Below are 13378 nucleotides of genomic sequence, written 5' to 3' on the forward strand. Positions count from 1 at the left end.
GCACACACGGGACCAGGCGGCCCCACCCCAGACTATGAACCGACAAAGGAGTGACATCATGTGACCGGCACGGTGAGCGGGTCCCCTCCTCTGGAACGCGCGCAGGACTGAATGGCACCCCCACTTGGTGCCCACTCGCTGCGACGAGACGCGGAGCGTGGCGCCAGCGCGGCCGCGGAACACACCTGGGCTCCCCCAACTCCCACCGAGCAATGAGCCCCGTTAAGGCCTCACGGGCCCGCCGCGTTCTCATCCACTCACAACCATCCCCCTCCCAGGCTTCTCTCTCCAACCTCAGAGCCCGCCTCGCAGCCCGGCTTCTCCCGGCCAGGGATCCGAAGCGGCCGCCATTTTGCGGCGTCCCTCCCCCTCAGAGAACTCCGCTCCCGCGCCCGGGCGACTAAAAGCCTCCACCGCTGCTCCGCCGGCAGCTAGCTGCTCGGCCTCCCGCCTCCCCTGCACCCGCGCCGCCACAAAACCCCTGGGCCAGCGCAGCTGCCCACTTCTCACCAAGCGGCTGTGACAACAGGGCACACACAAGAACGTCAACTGGCCTCCCAACCTCCACGGAACTGCCTGCGCCACACCCGGCGCCTCCTTATATAGCAATCGGGAGCGCGGCTCTGATGGATCCCTCCGCAGAAACGCCGAGAAGGGACTACTTTTCTCACACTTCCTGCCCCCCGGAGAGAAAACCAGCACGCCCAAATCATCCAAGAGCCCCCCTGAAATGTTTACCTGTCAAGGATGGGCTGTAGAGCTGAATCTGGTGAGGAAGGGGCCGCTGCGCTTGGCGCCCGCGCGGAGGGATCAGCGCGTTCGTTGAGTGCTACGTCCGCGGACGTGGCCGGCGCTCGACCTCGGGGGCGGGGGCGGGGGGGAGGAGAGGAAAGGGCCCTCGGAAGGCGCAAAAACCCGGCGCGGAAACCTCAAGACGCCCGGAGCGGGCTGTCCCCGCCGTCCGACCCCGACGCCCCCTTCCCTCAGCCGCAACGGTGCCCGTGGCTCTCGAGACCCCCCCCTGGACGGAGCGGGGCCAGGCGTCGCGCGCCCCTCGCCCCTCCGCGAACTCGGGGGTCTTCATGCCGGGGCGCGCTCAGGCTGCGTCCCCTCCCCCACTCCCACCTCCCGCTGTGGCGGCCCGCCCATCCCCCCTGCGCGGGCGCGCGGACAAGACGGATGACTCGACAAGGTCGCGGCGCGGCGGCCGGACGCGGGCCAGCCTTGGGCCCCCAGCCCGCGCTCGGGGCAGCTCGGGAGCGAGACACGCGGGGGAGTGCCGCGGGGCTGCCCAAGCCGAAGTCTGAAAAGGGGGGCAGAAACCCCACACGCTTTGTCCGCCTGCTCGAGATGCCTCTGGAAGCCGACCGAACTTTCTAGATTGTTCTTTGGCCTTCCTGTTTCATCCGCGCAGGCTTGGGTTCGAGAAGACTGTACTTGAATACAAGCGCGGAGGCGTCCCAGCCTCATTCTTGTTGATTTTCGGAGGAGCTCCGAAGTCCCACCTGGTTAGGCCTGAGGTTCTAAACACACTGCTTGAATCCCAGTCCTGTACATTGTGGCGGGGGGAGAAAAACACAACTTTATATCCCAAATATAAAATTTAATTCTACGGGAAAGTTCCATTTGGATAAAAGAAGAGGAAAAGATTGCCGGCCCGATCTTTTTCGTTTTTACCACCATCCATTTTGTGGTTTTTAGGTGTCATTTCTTTGACGTATTCTTTGTTTTTAAAATACATGAATATGAAAAAAATATAATATGGTGAAAACTTAAGAGGTTTTTGGAAGTTTACAGTGAAAAGTTTCCCTCATGCTCAATTCCCCAGCCACTGCCCCTTCTGGACTCTTCTAGAAATAGTCCCCACTTCTACAATATAGAGGGGGGAAAGATCTTTTAATTTCCATCCTCAAAGCCTTCCAAAAAAGAAAAATTGCCTAAAAAATGTTCTGCCATTAAAAAAAAGACTCATTCCTGTTTTAAATTATGAACGTTGTATTAAACTTTCTTAAAATGTGAATCAAAACAAAACTGCTATGTATTCTCTTCGGTGACCCATGTATGTAGGTATTTTTGAAAAAGATCTGAGGAACGTTCAAAATAGACTAATCTGTGCAATTTTTAACATTTTTCAAAGAGAATGAACTGGAAAATTAAAAGGAACAGTAAAAACAAAATAATCATTTTTCAGGTTAGCAGGAGACCCCAGTCACTTCCTATCCAGATTTTTGTGAAGGTTATTTCTGGAAAGAGGTTTTAAAGGAACAAAACATGGAGGCTCTTTATAGGCGTATTTCTCCCCAAATTTCAGGCAGAAGTTTCAGAGAACCAGAACACTGAGGTTCTTTCTAAGGCAACCAGGCTTGGCTTCATACCACACCCTGCTCGCTTTTGGCTGTGGCTCTTGCTGCCAGCCTCATGATTCATGTTGTTTAAAGGCTGAGTCACGAGCTTTGTGACATAGCTTTTTCCAGAGTCCAAAAGGTACAGAGAAAAACAGGCCTGATTTCAGAGGCAGGGGAGGGAGAGGAGGAGTAAGAGGAGGAAGAAGAGAGGCTCAGAGGGTGGGAAGTGGGTCCAGGGTTATCTGTAAGGAGAAAACAACAGTTTTAGGAGCTGAGAACATTGATGTTGTCTCTAGCAGGGGGGGAAAAAAAAAAAAGCTCGGAAACACCCCTTCATTCCTTACGTCCAACAATGGGTTGTGTGAGAGGAAATAGAAGTAAACATTTGTCCAAGGGCACTGAGGTGACAGGGAGGGGAAGAGAAAGTGAGGCAAGTGGCTGGTGTTTTTCTAGAGCAGTGATTCTCAACCAGGAGTGACTCGGCCCTTTGGTGGACATTTGGCAATGTCTGGAGACCATTTTTGGTTGTCCCAACAGTGGTGTTAGTGGGGAGGAGAAAGTGCCACTGGCATTTGGTAACAGAGGTCGGAGATGCTCGTCCGCTACGACACAATCACCCAGCCCCAAATGTCGGTAATGCCAAGGAGGTTGAGAAACCCTGCCCTACAGAGGAATTTTGTCCTCATTACAACTGCTTTTCTATTTGCTGAGAAGGCCTCCCAAAACCTACATGCCCCACTTGGACCCGGGAATTGGGTATCAAGTCACGTCCCTGAAACCTAAAATCTCCTGACCTAGAATGTAATGTGCTAGAATGTGCGAGATGCAGGGTGAGTCACTGGATCTATTTTCAGTTCCTTCCACCCACAGATCCGTCCTTTGCAAGCACCCCAGAAGAGATTGGTTCAGAACTGGCACCAATGGAAGAGTGACAGGCCCAGCAACAGGGCGGGATTGGTGGGCAGGAGTGAGCACGTGATGGGCTGAGCTCACAAAGGGCCTGGGTGTTGGGCTGCTGTAGGGAGGGATGTGGGGGTGCCTGGTGCCTGCTTGTCTGCCTGCCTTTCTTCCTTCCCTGAAGGATTCAGTTCCCCTGAAGGTCACAACCATGTATGGGACTTAACTCAGCGTCATGAGAAAGTCCAAGAGCACAGGGATCAGCAAACATTTCCCCCCCCCCAAGAGAAGGAGTGAAATCAAGAGCTGGCTGGGAAATGTTTGCCTTGCTTTGTCATTGGTTATATAACCATAAAAGGTAGTTAAAGGTATCTGCAGCTTGGGGTGGGGGGGGCGGATTTGGGCGGGGAGCCCAAGGGACTCTTCTTTCTCCTGTTTACATGAGTGCATTTGCATTGTGTGGCAGAGCATTGGCTGCTCCAGTTTAAAAATAACCAGTTTCATCCCCCACCAGGCAGAAAATCAGACTTCAGTTCCAGTCCCCAAATTTGCCGACTTTAGGAAGATTGAGAAGTTAGTCAACAGTGGATTTGTTTTGTTCTTAATTCGTTGTTAAGTTGTGGCAAAATATACACATAACAAAATTTACCATCTTAACCATTTTTAAGCGAACAGTTCAGTCGTGTTAGGTATACTGTGGGGCGGGGGGTGGGGGTAGTCATTTTCCCTTTACCCTCTGAGTCTTAGCTGAGACCCCTGTAATGAAAGACAAACAAGAGAGAGAGAGAGAGAGAAAAAAAAAGACAACCCAGAAGTTTATTAACATGTATATTTCAGGTATACATGGGAGATACCCAGGGGAAAATGAATAACTCAGAGGTGGTTTTAGAAGTTAGGCTTAAATACCATCTTAATAGGGAAAGAGAAGGGGAATATAGGCCTCTCAGCGGAAAGTAAATGGTTTTTAGGAAAGATGAATAGAAGAGATGGGAGGTAGGGCGCCTGGGTGGCTCAGTTGGTTAAGCGACTGCCTTCAGCTCAGGTAATGATCCCAGGGTCCTGGGATCGAGTCCCGCATCGGGCTCCCTGCTCTACGGGGAGCCTGCTTCTCCCTCTCCCACTCCCCCTGCTTGTGTTCCCTCTGTCACTGTGTCTCTCTCTGTCAAATAAATAAATAAAATCTTTAAAAAAAAAAAAAAAGAGATGGGAGGTAGGATAGTTTGTGACAGTTTAGTGTTTAACTGATGTGGGAAATAAAGACAGAAGAAAAATTATTAAATTTCCTTACTACCTATAGTCCATTGACAAGTCCTTGAAACAAGCAGAGTGACATTCCTCTAGGGACTCAGCTGCCTTGAAGTTGATACTTTGCTGAGGGCAAAAGACAATCCTAGCCGGACCCCCACCTCCCAGGATCCTGTAAGTCTACTTTAACATATAAAAATTTCTTTAGAAATTTCCTTTATCTCTAAACCCCCAAGATATGTGTTGGCAATCACCCCCAAGCATATGGCCCACCGATATACATCTGAAGGGGTTCATGACTAAGGTTTTATTAGACGGTAATAAATGACCTTTTCCCAACAATAGCTAGCCCCCTCAAGGTCCTGGAAACCTTGCTTCCAAAATTCATTAGAGACTTAAGCTATCCCTAACCCCCTCCCAACTTGAAAGTATATAATGGGCCACTCCTCATGACCCTTCTGCCCATGGGTCCTGTCCCTGTGCTTTAATAAAACCACCTTTTTGCACCAAAGACCTCTCAAGAATTCTTTCTTTGCCATCGGCTTCAAACCCTAAAGTCTGTCCTACAGCATTACTTCTAGTCTCCTCTCCTGTGACAGGAGCCAGTCTTCCCTGGTTGGTGAAGCTCCGGGGAGGGGTTCTACAACCGCTGAGCCCGTTGGAAGGATCTGCATGTAGGACAAAAGGGAGTTCACAGACATCCTCTCCTCCTATCTGCTATTTTTCAAGTGACTTCAGCTCAAAGTAATATCAAAGTGCATTTGGGGCTGGCATATGCTACTACCTTCAATATTCACATTGTTGTGCAACCATCACCAGCATCCATCTCCAGAATTCTTTCATCTTGGAAACCTGATCCTCTGTCCCTGTTTAAAAAAGCTCCCTATGGGGCACCTGGGTGGCTCAGCTGGTCTGCCTCTCGCTCAGGTCATGATCTCAGGGTCCTGGAATCAAGTCCCACATCGGGCTCCCTGCTCAGCGGGGAGTCTGCTTCTCCCTCTCCCTCTGCTGCTCCCCCTGCTTGTGCTCTCTCACTCACACACTCTCTCTCAAATAAATAAAATCTTTAAAAATAAATAATAAAAAATCTCCCTGGGGCACATGGGTGGCTCAGTCATTGGGCTTCCAACTCTTGATCTTGGCTCAGGCTGTGATCTCTGGGTCAGGGGATTGAGCCCTGCAGCGGGCCCTACAATCAGCGTGGAGTCAGCTTGAGATCCTCTCTCTTTCTCCCCCCCTCCCTCTCAAATAAATAAATAAAATCTTAAAAAAAAAAAAAAGTTCCCCATTCGCCCTTCCCCCAGCACCTGGCATCCACTCTTCTACTTTCTGTCTCTTTGAATTTGACTACTCCAGCGATGTCATATAATGAGCTTGGGTTTTTTTAAGTGTAAAATAAAATGTAATAGTTGAAAAAGATATTTTTCAAAGATTCACTACAGCTTTTCTAGGCAGCTACATTTCCCAACATGCCTCATGGTGTGTGTGCTTGTCAGTGTGCTATTAGAAATATTTAATTATAAGATACAAAGTAAAAAGAGAAGCATATAATTACTTTCATGTTAGGCCTGATAACTTTAGAAATTACCTCAACATTTTGTTCCCTTAAAACCTTGTTGACGTTTGGAGAGAAATAACCTTCACAGAAGCTCACCAAAATGCCATCACCCCGCGTGTGAGTCATCTCACAAATTTCAGTTTCATCTCAGAAGTGAACGCTTTGCAGAGTCACGTCCCCCCACATCTAAGATGAGAAGTTTTTATGCTTTAAAATATGAGGCCAAGTCACAGGAGATACAGGATTTGATGGGTGAGGAATTCATTATTACTGCAGACAAAGAATGGGACCCGCAGAATGCAATAGGATCTCTTCTTTTAATAAAATACGTCTTTGATCTTTTTTTTTTTTTTAAGATTTTATTTATTTATTTGACAGAGAGACACAGCGAAAGAGGGAACACAAGCAGGGGGAGCGGGAGAGGGCGAAGCAGGCTTCCCGCTGAGCAGGGAGCCCAATGCAGGGCTCGATCCCAGGACCCTGGGCAGACGCTTAACGACTGAGCCACCCAGGCGCCCCACATCTTTGATCTTTAATGATCAAATACAGATTATGTGTAAATATAAACATGAACAGAATGTACATCAAAACCATTCACTCACTCATTCATTCATTAGTGCCCTGTTGCTGATGAAGCAGGAAACAAACTCCTGCCTGCCGGGAATGCTGGTTTCCTTTTGGGTCACTCCCAAGCTGGTTGGTTATTAACAGCACGAATAAAGGGCAAGGGCCAACACAGTCAGACCTTCCATACTTGCCCTCTGATGGCGAGGAATCAGTCACCAGTGCTGGGGGCCTTTAACTGCAGTCACAGTGCCAGGAAAAGGACCGTGACCTCCCCAGTTGATCTTTCTCACTGTGGTTTTAGTCATCAGGTGATCTTTGCTGTCGCATTTGTCTGCTAACAGCTCCCCTTAGCCTCTTCCAACAAAAGTACATCAGGTGTGTTATGGGTTTCAGAAACAGAATCATGCCTATCGTGAAAATCTCACCTCCAAGTAGTGATTAGAGGAGTAATAATCACATAAATGGCGCTTTAATGATGAAGAACGGGAGTAGAAAATAGGAATCAGAAAAAAGCATGGTGGAGATGCCGGGGATCGAACCCGGGGCCTCATACATGCAAAGCATGCGCTCTACCACTGAGCTACATCCCCCTCCCCTTTTGCCTTGCTTTCTGAAATTCTCTGCTATACTCTATACTTAAGATTTTTTTTTCTTGTTTTCCTAAGTTAAATTTTGTATAATTAAATGTGTGTTGGAGTTTAGCATAAGCAAACCAGAATAAATATTCCCAAATAGGCCCATTCTGTATAGCCCTGCACCTGAAATTCTAGCTGATATCAGGACTAAGGAACAAAGGGAAATTGACCTATTTTTGAATGTTGCTCATCATGGAAAAGAAGGGAAGGAAAATGAGTTTCTTTCCAATAAATAAGGGTGTTGCCCTGATTACACCACCATCCAGAAATGTCTGGCTCCCTGTCCCTTAAAACCATTCCAGGGAGAAATAGGTGATGGGGAGGGACTAAGGAGCGCACCTGCCGTGATGCGACCGGGTGACGTATGGAAGTGTTGAATCACTACATTGTACACCTGATACTAACGTAACACTGTATGTTAACTATACTGAAATTAAAAGACTTAATAAGAAGTATCCAGTCTTCAGTAAGTTTGAGGTTTGCAGACCTGCCCCCCTCCCAGAGAACTCTTCCAAATATAAAAATAAGCAAATTAAAAAGAAACAGATCCAGCTCCAGAATCATGGCTTTGAGGGAGGAATCGCTTTGCATAGCCCACTGAAAAGAACCATTTTTAACTGTCACTTAGCACAGCTGTGCAGAGTGCTTATGAAGCACCGCAGGGGAGAGAACATGTCTACGTCACATCCTCCAAGTCCTCAGGGGGTCACTCAGGGGTGAAGGAACGGTTGAAGGCAAGGAGAGGGCAGAAAACGGGGGCTTCACCTCTTTCCACCAGCGCTTGAGCTTTCCTGGCGGGAAACAGGCACTTACTCTGATGGGGAGAACACACCCCGAACTGTCCTGCCACCTTGGTCCAGTCAGCTCCCTTACGGCCGGCTGATGCCTGACACCCTCCTCGGGTAAAGGCCTAACTGAGCTGGAGCCCAGGACACCAGACCAGGAGCTGTGATTTCATATCCTCACCTCCCTGGACGTCATCCATAAAATGGAGATCTGAGTAGTGCCTACTCCCTGGGGTGGGTGCGGCCCTTGAGCAGCTATGCGCAGAACTTTTAGAACAGCGCCTGCTACAAGGTCTGGCCAGAGTGTGGGTTCTCAGGATGGTAAATGCCATTGTTATTATGTGAACTCTGGTGGGGAGAGGCCTTGGCCATAGGTGACATTTTGGACATGCTTTGGTAACAAGCTAAGGGATTGTGTTCGGTTCAGCAGATGCCCCTGTTTTCTCTCTTGCCACACTACTCTGCTCAAAACAAACCCGATTGTGTTTCCTCTCTGCATAAAACCCTAAAGTCAAATCCAAACTCCTTAGTCTGGCCTTTAAGGCCCTCTGATCCACTTCTCTGACCTCATCGCTTCCTTCTCTCCCCCTCCCGTGGGCACACCTGCCTCCTTGCTGTTCCGCAGGCACGACCCCTTCTTTGCACCTCAGGGCCTTTGCACTTGCCCTTTCCTCTGCCAGCAGGGGTGCTCCCCAGATCTTCTGGTGAGTGGCTCCTTCTCATTGTCCAGGTCTTCAGCAGGACCTTCCTGGACACCTCACTAATGGGGCCTGCCCATTCCACACACTCCCTAGTACACCCTCCCATTTGTTTTCTTTTGTTTTCACAGCATTTATCACTCTGGGAGACTGTTTTTATAGCATTTGTTTATTGTCTGTGTCAGTAGGGCAGAAGTCGGGCCACTCCGGTTCCTGCTACAGCCCAGCGCCTAGAACAGTGCCTGGCACCTAGTAAGTATTCGGTAAATATTTGCAGAATGAATGTGGGGATGTGGGGAGAACCCAGACAAACAAATGAAAGAGTAGGAGCCTGGGAAGGCTGATGGCTACTCAGGAAGGAGTCTGCAACGGGAGTTAAGACAAGAAGACGTTTCAGTGCAGCGTCCCCCTACCTCCTGCCTGAAACCCATAAACCTTTTTTTAAGGGCCAGCCTGGGCCCCTAGCGAGATACAAGAGGATGGAATTATTTGCGACAGAAGGAGCATTTCCTGGCCTTGGAAGTTGGCAGTCTTGTTCGGGGACAGCACCGTCCAAACCGAGCCCTTTGCAGCCGCGCTGTGGGCATGCAGGGCATGGAAATACCGCGGCAGGGCGGAGAACTTGGTCTTCTTTCTCCTAACCATGTGACACTAGGGAGCTGGACAGTGACTGCAGCTGGGTCCTCGATGGGCGCCCGCCAGACCGAATCTCGACGGCTAGTCAGGTTGATTTTCCCAGAGTAAGGAGTTTCTGCAAAAGTGGAAGAATTTAGTTTGGGAGGAAGATGGAAAAAATATGAAGAGAGGATAAAAAGACTCCGTGGCCTCCCCGTCGGGGAATCGAACCCCGGTCTCCCGCGTGACAGGCGGGGATACTCACCACTATACTAACGAGGACCGGCTCTGTCAGCGGGCCTTCAGGTGCTCTTTTTAAGGTACATTCAAATTCCGCTGAGTATCAATACACATCAAAGGGTGCCATGTTTTCTTCTTTTTTCTTCAAAACTGAAGAACAAAAGTCCCCCTCGATTTAACTCCGTCTTAGGTTGTAGAGATACCGCTCCGCCCTTAATTCAGTCGCGAGGATTCGGGGAACAGAAATTAATAAACTGGAAGCCAAAATTAACGAGCAGGCATCAGCAAACATGTAACAGAGATTAGCACACGTTTACGAAATAGGAGCAAAGGAGTCAGGAAAAAACAGCCTTCCTGGAATTCCCCAGATCGCAAGGAGGTTTTCCTCCGCGCCGGTTTCCCATGGATACTGCTCGGAGCTTTTTTAAATAAACTGAAACCCGTTAACTGATTGGAAAGAATTAACGCCGTCTCTTTTCTCTTCGTCTCTTCATGTGTCGTTTTTTAAACCCCTTTTCACTTGGGAAAAAAACGGAGCTGCCGAAACCCGGGATCGAACCAGGGACCTTTAGATCTTCAGTCTAACGCTCTCCCAACTGAGCTATTTCGGCTGCTGGTGTCGCTGCGCTCCGCTCCGGTCCTCCTGGTCGCGCTGCCAGCCCTGGGTGCTCCGCCTGGGGATCGATGCGGGGAGTGCAGGACCAGCAGGGACCCATGCCTGCCAGGCTCGCAGGCATCTACTCCTTCTCGTCCTTCAAGGTCACCGCCTCCGAGACGACCTCCCCGATCACGCCTCCCAGCACGACCCTAGCCCCTTACTGCTTACTGTTAGCTTAGATATTGTTTTTCCTTGTCCATTCTCTGTCTGCCCAGTTAAAATGACAGACCCCTGAGGGTCACTTCTGTATCCTTCAAGGTCTAGAACAGTGCCTGGCACGTAGTAGGTGCTTAATAAATATCTTTTGAATTAATGAACAAATGAAGGGATGAACGAACGGTAGGTACCTGGCTCGGAACTCCACTTTCTCAAGCTCCCTTCTTTGTGATAGGAACAAGGTCACCCTCTGGGTGCAACTCCCCAAGCAGCCTAAGGTGTGACAGGGATGCTGACCAGCCAAAGCGTATGGAGGACACATTGGCCGGATTGTGACTTTCCTCGGGGCAGTGAGTGACTCGGATCCGCCTCCAAGCATGGCCGCCGTACCTGTGGCTCCTGCTCAGCTTCAAGGCATGAAGAAATCAAAAGGTTGTCGTCCAGGTTTGGGGCTCTCTGCTTCCCCTCCTTTTGCGAAATGGAAGGGGAGTGATGTCTGGGAGAGGATGTGGAGTGGGGAGGCTTCATGATGAAGTCATTTAATAAGTGTTTTTGCTAAGCACCTAATGACCCCCTGGCCCAGTCACAAATACACTAACCAGATATTCGGTATAATAACAATGCTAAGAAGCAAAATAAACCAAGGTTGTTTGTACCTAGGCTTTTCCTTTTGCATCCTCTCCCTAAAGGCAAAATTTCATGCATGGGATCATCAAGTCAGATGGTGGAATGTACAGCTTTCCAGGCGCTTTCTGAATGGGCTGAAGCCATTTACACTCCCATCCACCCCTTCCATTCCTTCCTTCCCCAAACGAGTCTTGATCTTTTTAAAGTATTTTTTTTAATTGAGGTGAAATTCACAAAATATAAAAATAACCATTTCAAAGTAAACAATTTGGTAGCATTTAGTACATTGACAATGCTGTGCACCCCCTACCTCTGTAGTTCTTTAAAAACCATTTAGGTGTATCATTTTGGTAAAAATCGAATAAGGAATAAAGGAAGGAAAGAAGAGAAAAAGGAAGGAAGGAAGGAAAGGAGGGAGAGAGGGAGGGAGAAAAATAAAATTCAAACAGTGCAAACAGATACAGAATGGAAGGTGAGAGTGGTTCCCACCAAAGCCAGTCCTACCTTCCAGAGGTAACCAGTGTCCCAAGAAGACTGTGATTGATGCAGCCTTGGGCAAGATTCGGAGCTGCTCTCTGCGTGCACTTCCTCACCTGCCTGACCTGACCAGACAGCCCCTGCCGTTATCACAGGAGTGCACCCCTGTGCTTGTCAACGCCCCCCGGTGATGCCCGTCAGAATTAGAAGTAATAACACACTCACAATATACACATATTTTATACGTAAGAAGGAACCCATTGAGTACGCTGTAGCATGCTCCCGTAACGCCTAAGAATGCCAGGAAAACCTGTTTTACTGTTAAAACGATTGACCAGCCTCCCCGTCGGGGAATCGAACCCCGGTCTCCCGCGTGACAGGCGGGGATACTCACCACTATACTAACGAGGATGAGCCGTGCTGAGCATTCTCTGGATCAATTCATATAGACATGGTGCTGTCCTGCCACTGCACCTGTCCACTCCCCTGGGGTTTTTACGGATGAAGTCCCCGGCGCCCGTGGCCGATGGGCTTTCCTGGGCGCAAAGAGGCCTCTCGGAATCAATGAGACACTGAACCTCTGCGGAGGAAGAAACATGCAAAAGGGACGAAGATGCGGCTGCCGATATCCTCACTCCGAGGAAAAAAGAATTCACAGCCAGGGGATGTAGCTCAGTGGTAGAGCGCATGCTTTGCATGTATGAGGCCCCGGGTTCAATCCCCGGCATCTCCACTCTTCACTTTTTTGTTGTTGTTGCTGTTTAAAATCAGTCACACCACTGGAGGGCAAAGCAGGGAGGGGGACCCAGAGGCTACCAATTAGTGGGTCTGAGAAATAAGCTCCCATGGACATGGCAGCGCTAGGAAACCTCCCCATCCTGCTCCCATCTGCGGATGCTCAGGTAACTCCCTCCCCCTTGGGGATTCCGGTTGAACAGAGGTGGGCCCAGGAATCTGCGTTTTTATACTCCTAGTTATTCTAGCTGTCAGGCAGTGATTTCTTTTTTCTTTTCTCCTTTAAAGTTTAGTTAACATACAGTGCAATACTGGTTTCAGAAGAATTCAGTGATTCATCACTTACATTTAACGCCCAACGCTCATCATAACACGGGCCCTCCTTAAAGCCCATCACCCATCTACCCCATCCCCTACCCACCTTCCTCCATCAACCGTTTGTTCTGTTAAGAGAATCTTCTGGTTTGTTTCCCTCTCTCCTCCTCCCACCCCCTTCCCATATGTTCAACTGTTTCCTTTCTTAAATTCCACAGATGAGTGAGATCATATGGTATTTGTCTTTCTCTGACTTAGTTCACTTAACATAATACTCTCTAGCTCCATCCATGTCATTGCAAATGGCAAGATTCACTTTTTGGTGGCTGAGTAATATTCCACTGTACATATATACATCTTCTTTATCCATTCCTCAGCCGGTGGACATTTGCTGGATTGTGGGGTAGTTCTGTTTTGAACTTCTGAGGACCCTCCATACTGTTCTCCAGACTGGCTGCACCAATTTGCACTCTCACCAACAGTGCAGGAAGGTTCCCCTTTCTCTGCATCCTTGCCAACACCTGTTGTTTCTTCTGTTAATTTTAGCCATTCTGACAGGTGTGAGGTGATTATCTCATTGTGGTTTTGTGTTTCCCCAATGAGGAGTGATGTTGAGCATCTTGTCATGTGTCTGTTAGTCATCTGGATGTCTTTGGAAAAGTGTCTACTCAGATCCTCTGCCCATTTCTTAACTGGATTTAAGGCAGTGATTTCTAAGGAGGATTTTGCAACTGGCCGTGTATTCAGTGAGTCCTAAGCACCTAATGCTGGTAAGGTGCATGCACTGAACACCTACTGTGTGCCCAGGTACAGTGCTAATTAAGT

At 48.9% G+C, this 13378-nt stretch overlaps 1 protein-coding gene and 5 non-coding genes across 6 annotated transcripts in view; 1 reads left to right on the forward strand and 5 right to left on the reverse strand.

The window, feature by feature from the left end:
* UBC (ubiquitin C) overlaps positions 1-1084 on the reverse strand; it is a 1664-nt gene extending 580 nt beyond the window's left edge. The window contains exon 1 of the mRNA XM_081800961.1: positions 995-1084. Within this exon, the coding sequence (XP_081657087.1) occupies positions 995-1084 (90 nt within the window). The remainder of the gene's footprint in view (positions 1-994) is intronic.
* A 6046-nt stretch (positions 1085-7130) lies between these two features.
* Positions 7131-7202, reverse strand: TRNAA-UGC (transfer RNA alanine (anticodon UGC)). Its single transcript has one exon. It is a non-coding gene; the product is annotated as a tRNA-Ala (tRNA).
* A 2353-nt stretch (positions 7203-9555) lies between these two features.
* On the reverse strand, positions 9556-9627 carry TRNAD-GUC (transfer RNA aspartic acid (anticodon GUC)). The gene has a single exon. It is a non-coding gene; the product is annotated as a tRNA-Asp (tRNA).
* Positions 9628-10123: 496 nt separating this feature from the next.
* Positions 10124-10196, reverse strand: TRNAF-GAA (transfer RNA phenylalanine (anticodon GAA)). The gene has a single exon. It is a non-coding gene; the product is annotated as a tRNA-Phe (tRNA).
* A 1646-nt stretch (positions 10197-11842) lies between these two features.
* On the reverse strand, positions 11843-11914 carry TRNAD-GUC (transfer RNA aspartic acid (anticodon GUC)). Its single transcript has one exon. It is a non-coding gene; the product is annotated as a tRNA-Asp (tRNA).
* Positions 11915-12164: 250 nt separating this feature from the next.
* Positions 12165-12236, forward strand: TRNAA-UGC (transfer RNA alanine (anticodon UGC)). Its single transcript has one exon. It is a non-coding gene; the product is annotated as a tRNA-Ala (tRNA).
* The last annotated feature ends 1142 nt before the right edge of the window (positions 12237-13378 follow it).

Source organism: Leptonychotes weddellii, chromosome 13 (assembly GCF_054177405.1).
Source record: "Leptonychotes weddellii isolate Sample4059 chromosome 13, ASM5417740v2, whole genome shotgun sequence".
NCBI classification, from domain to species: Eukaryota; Metazoa; Chordata; class Mammalia; order Carnivora; family Phocidae; genus Leptonychotes; species Leptonychotes weddellii.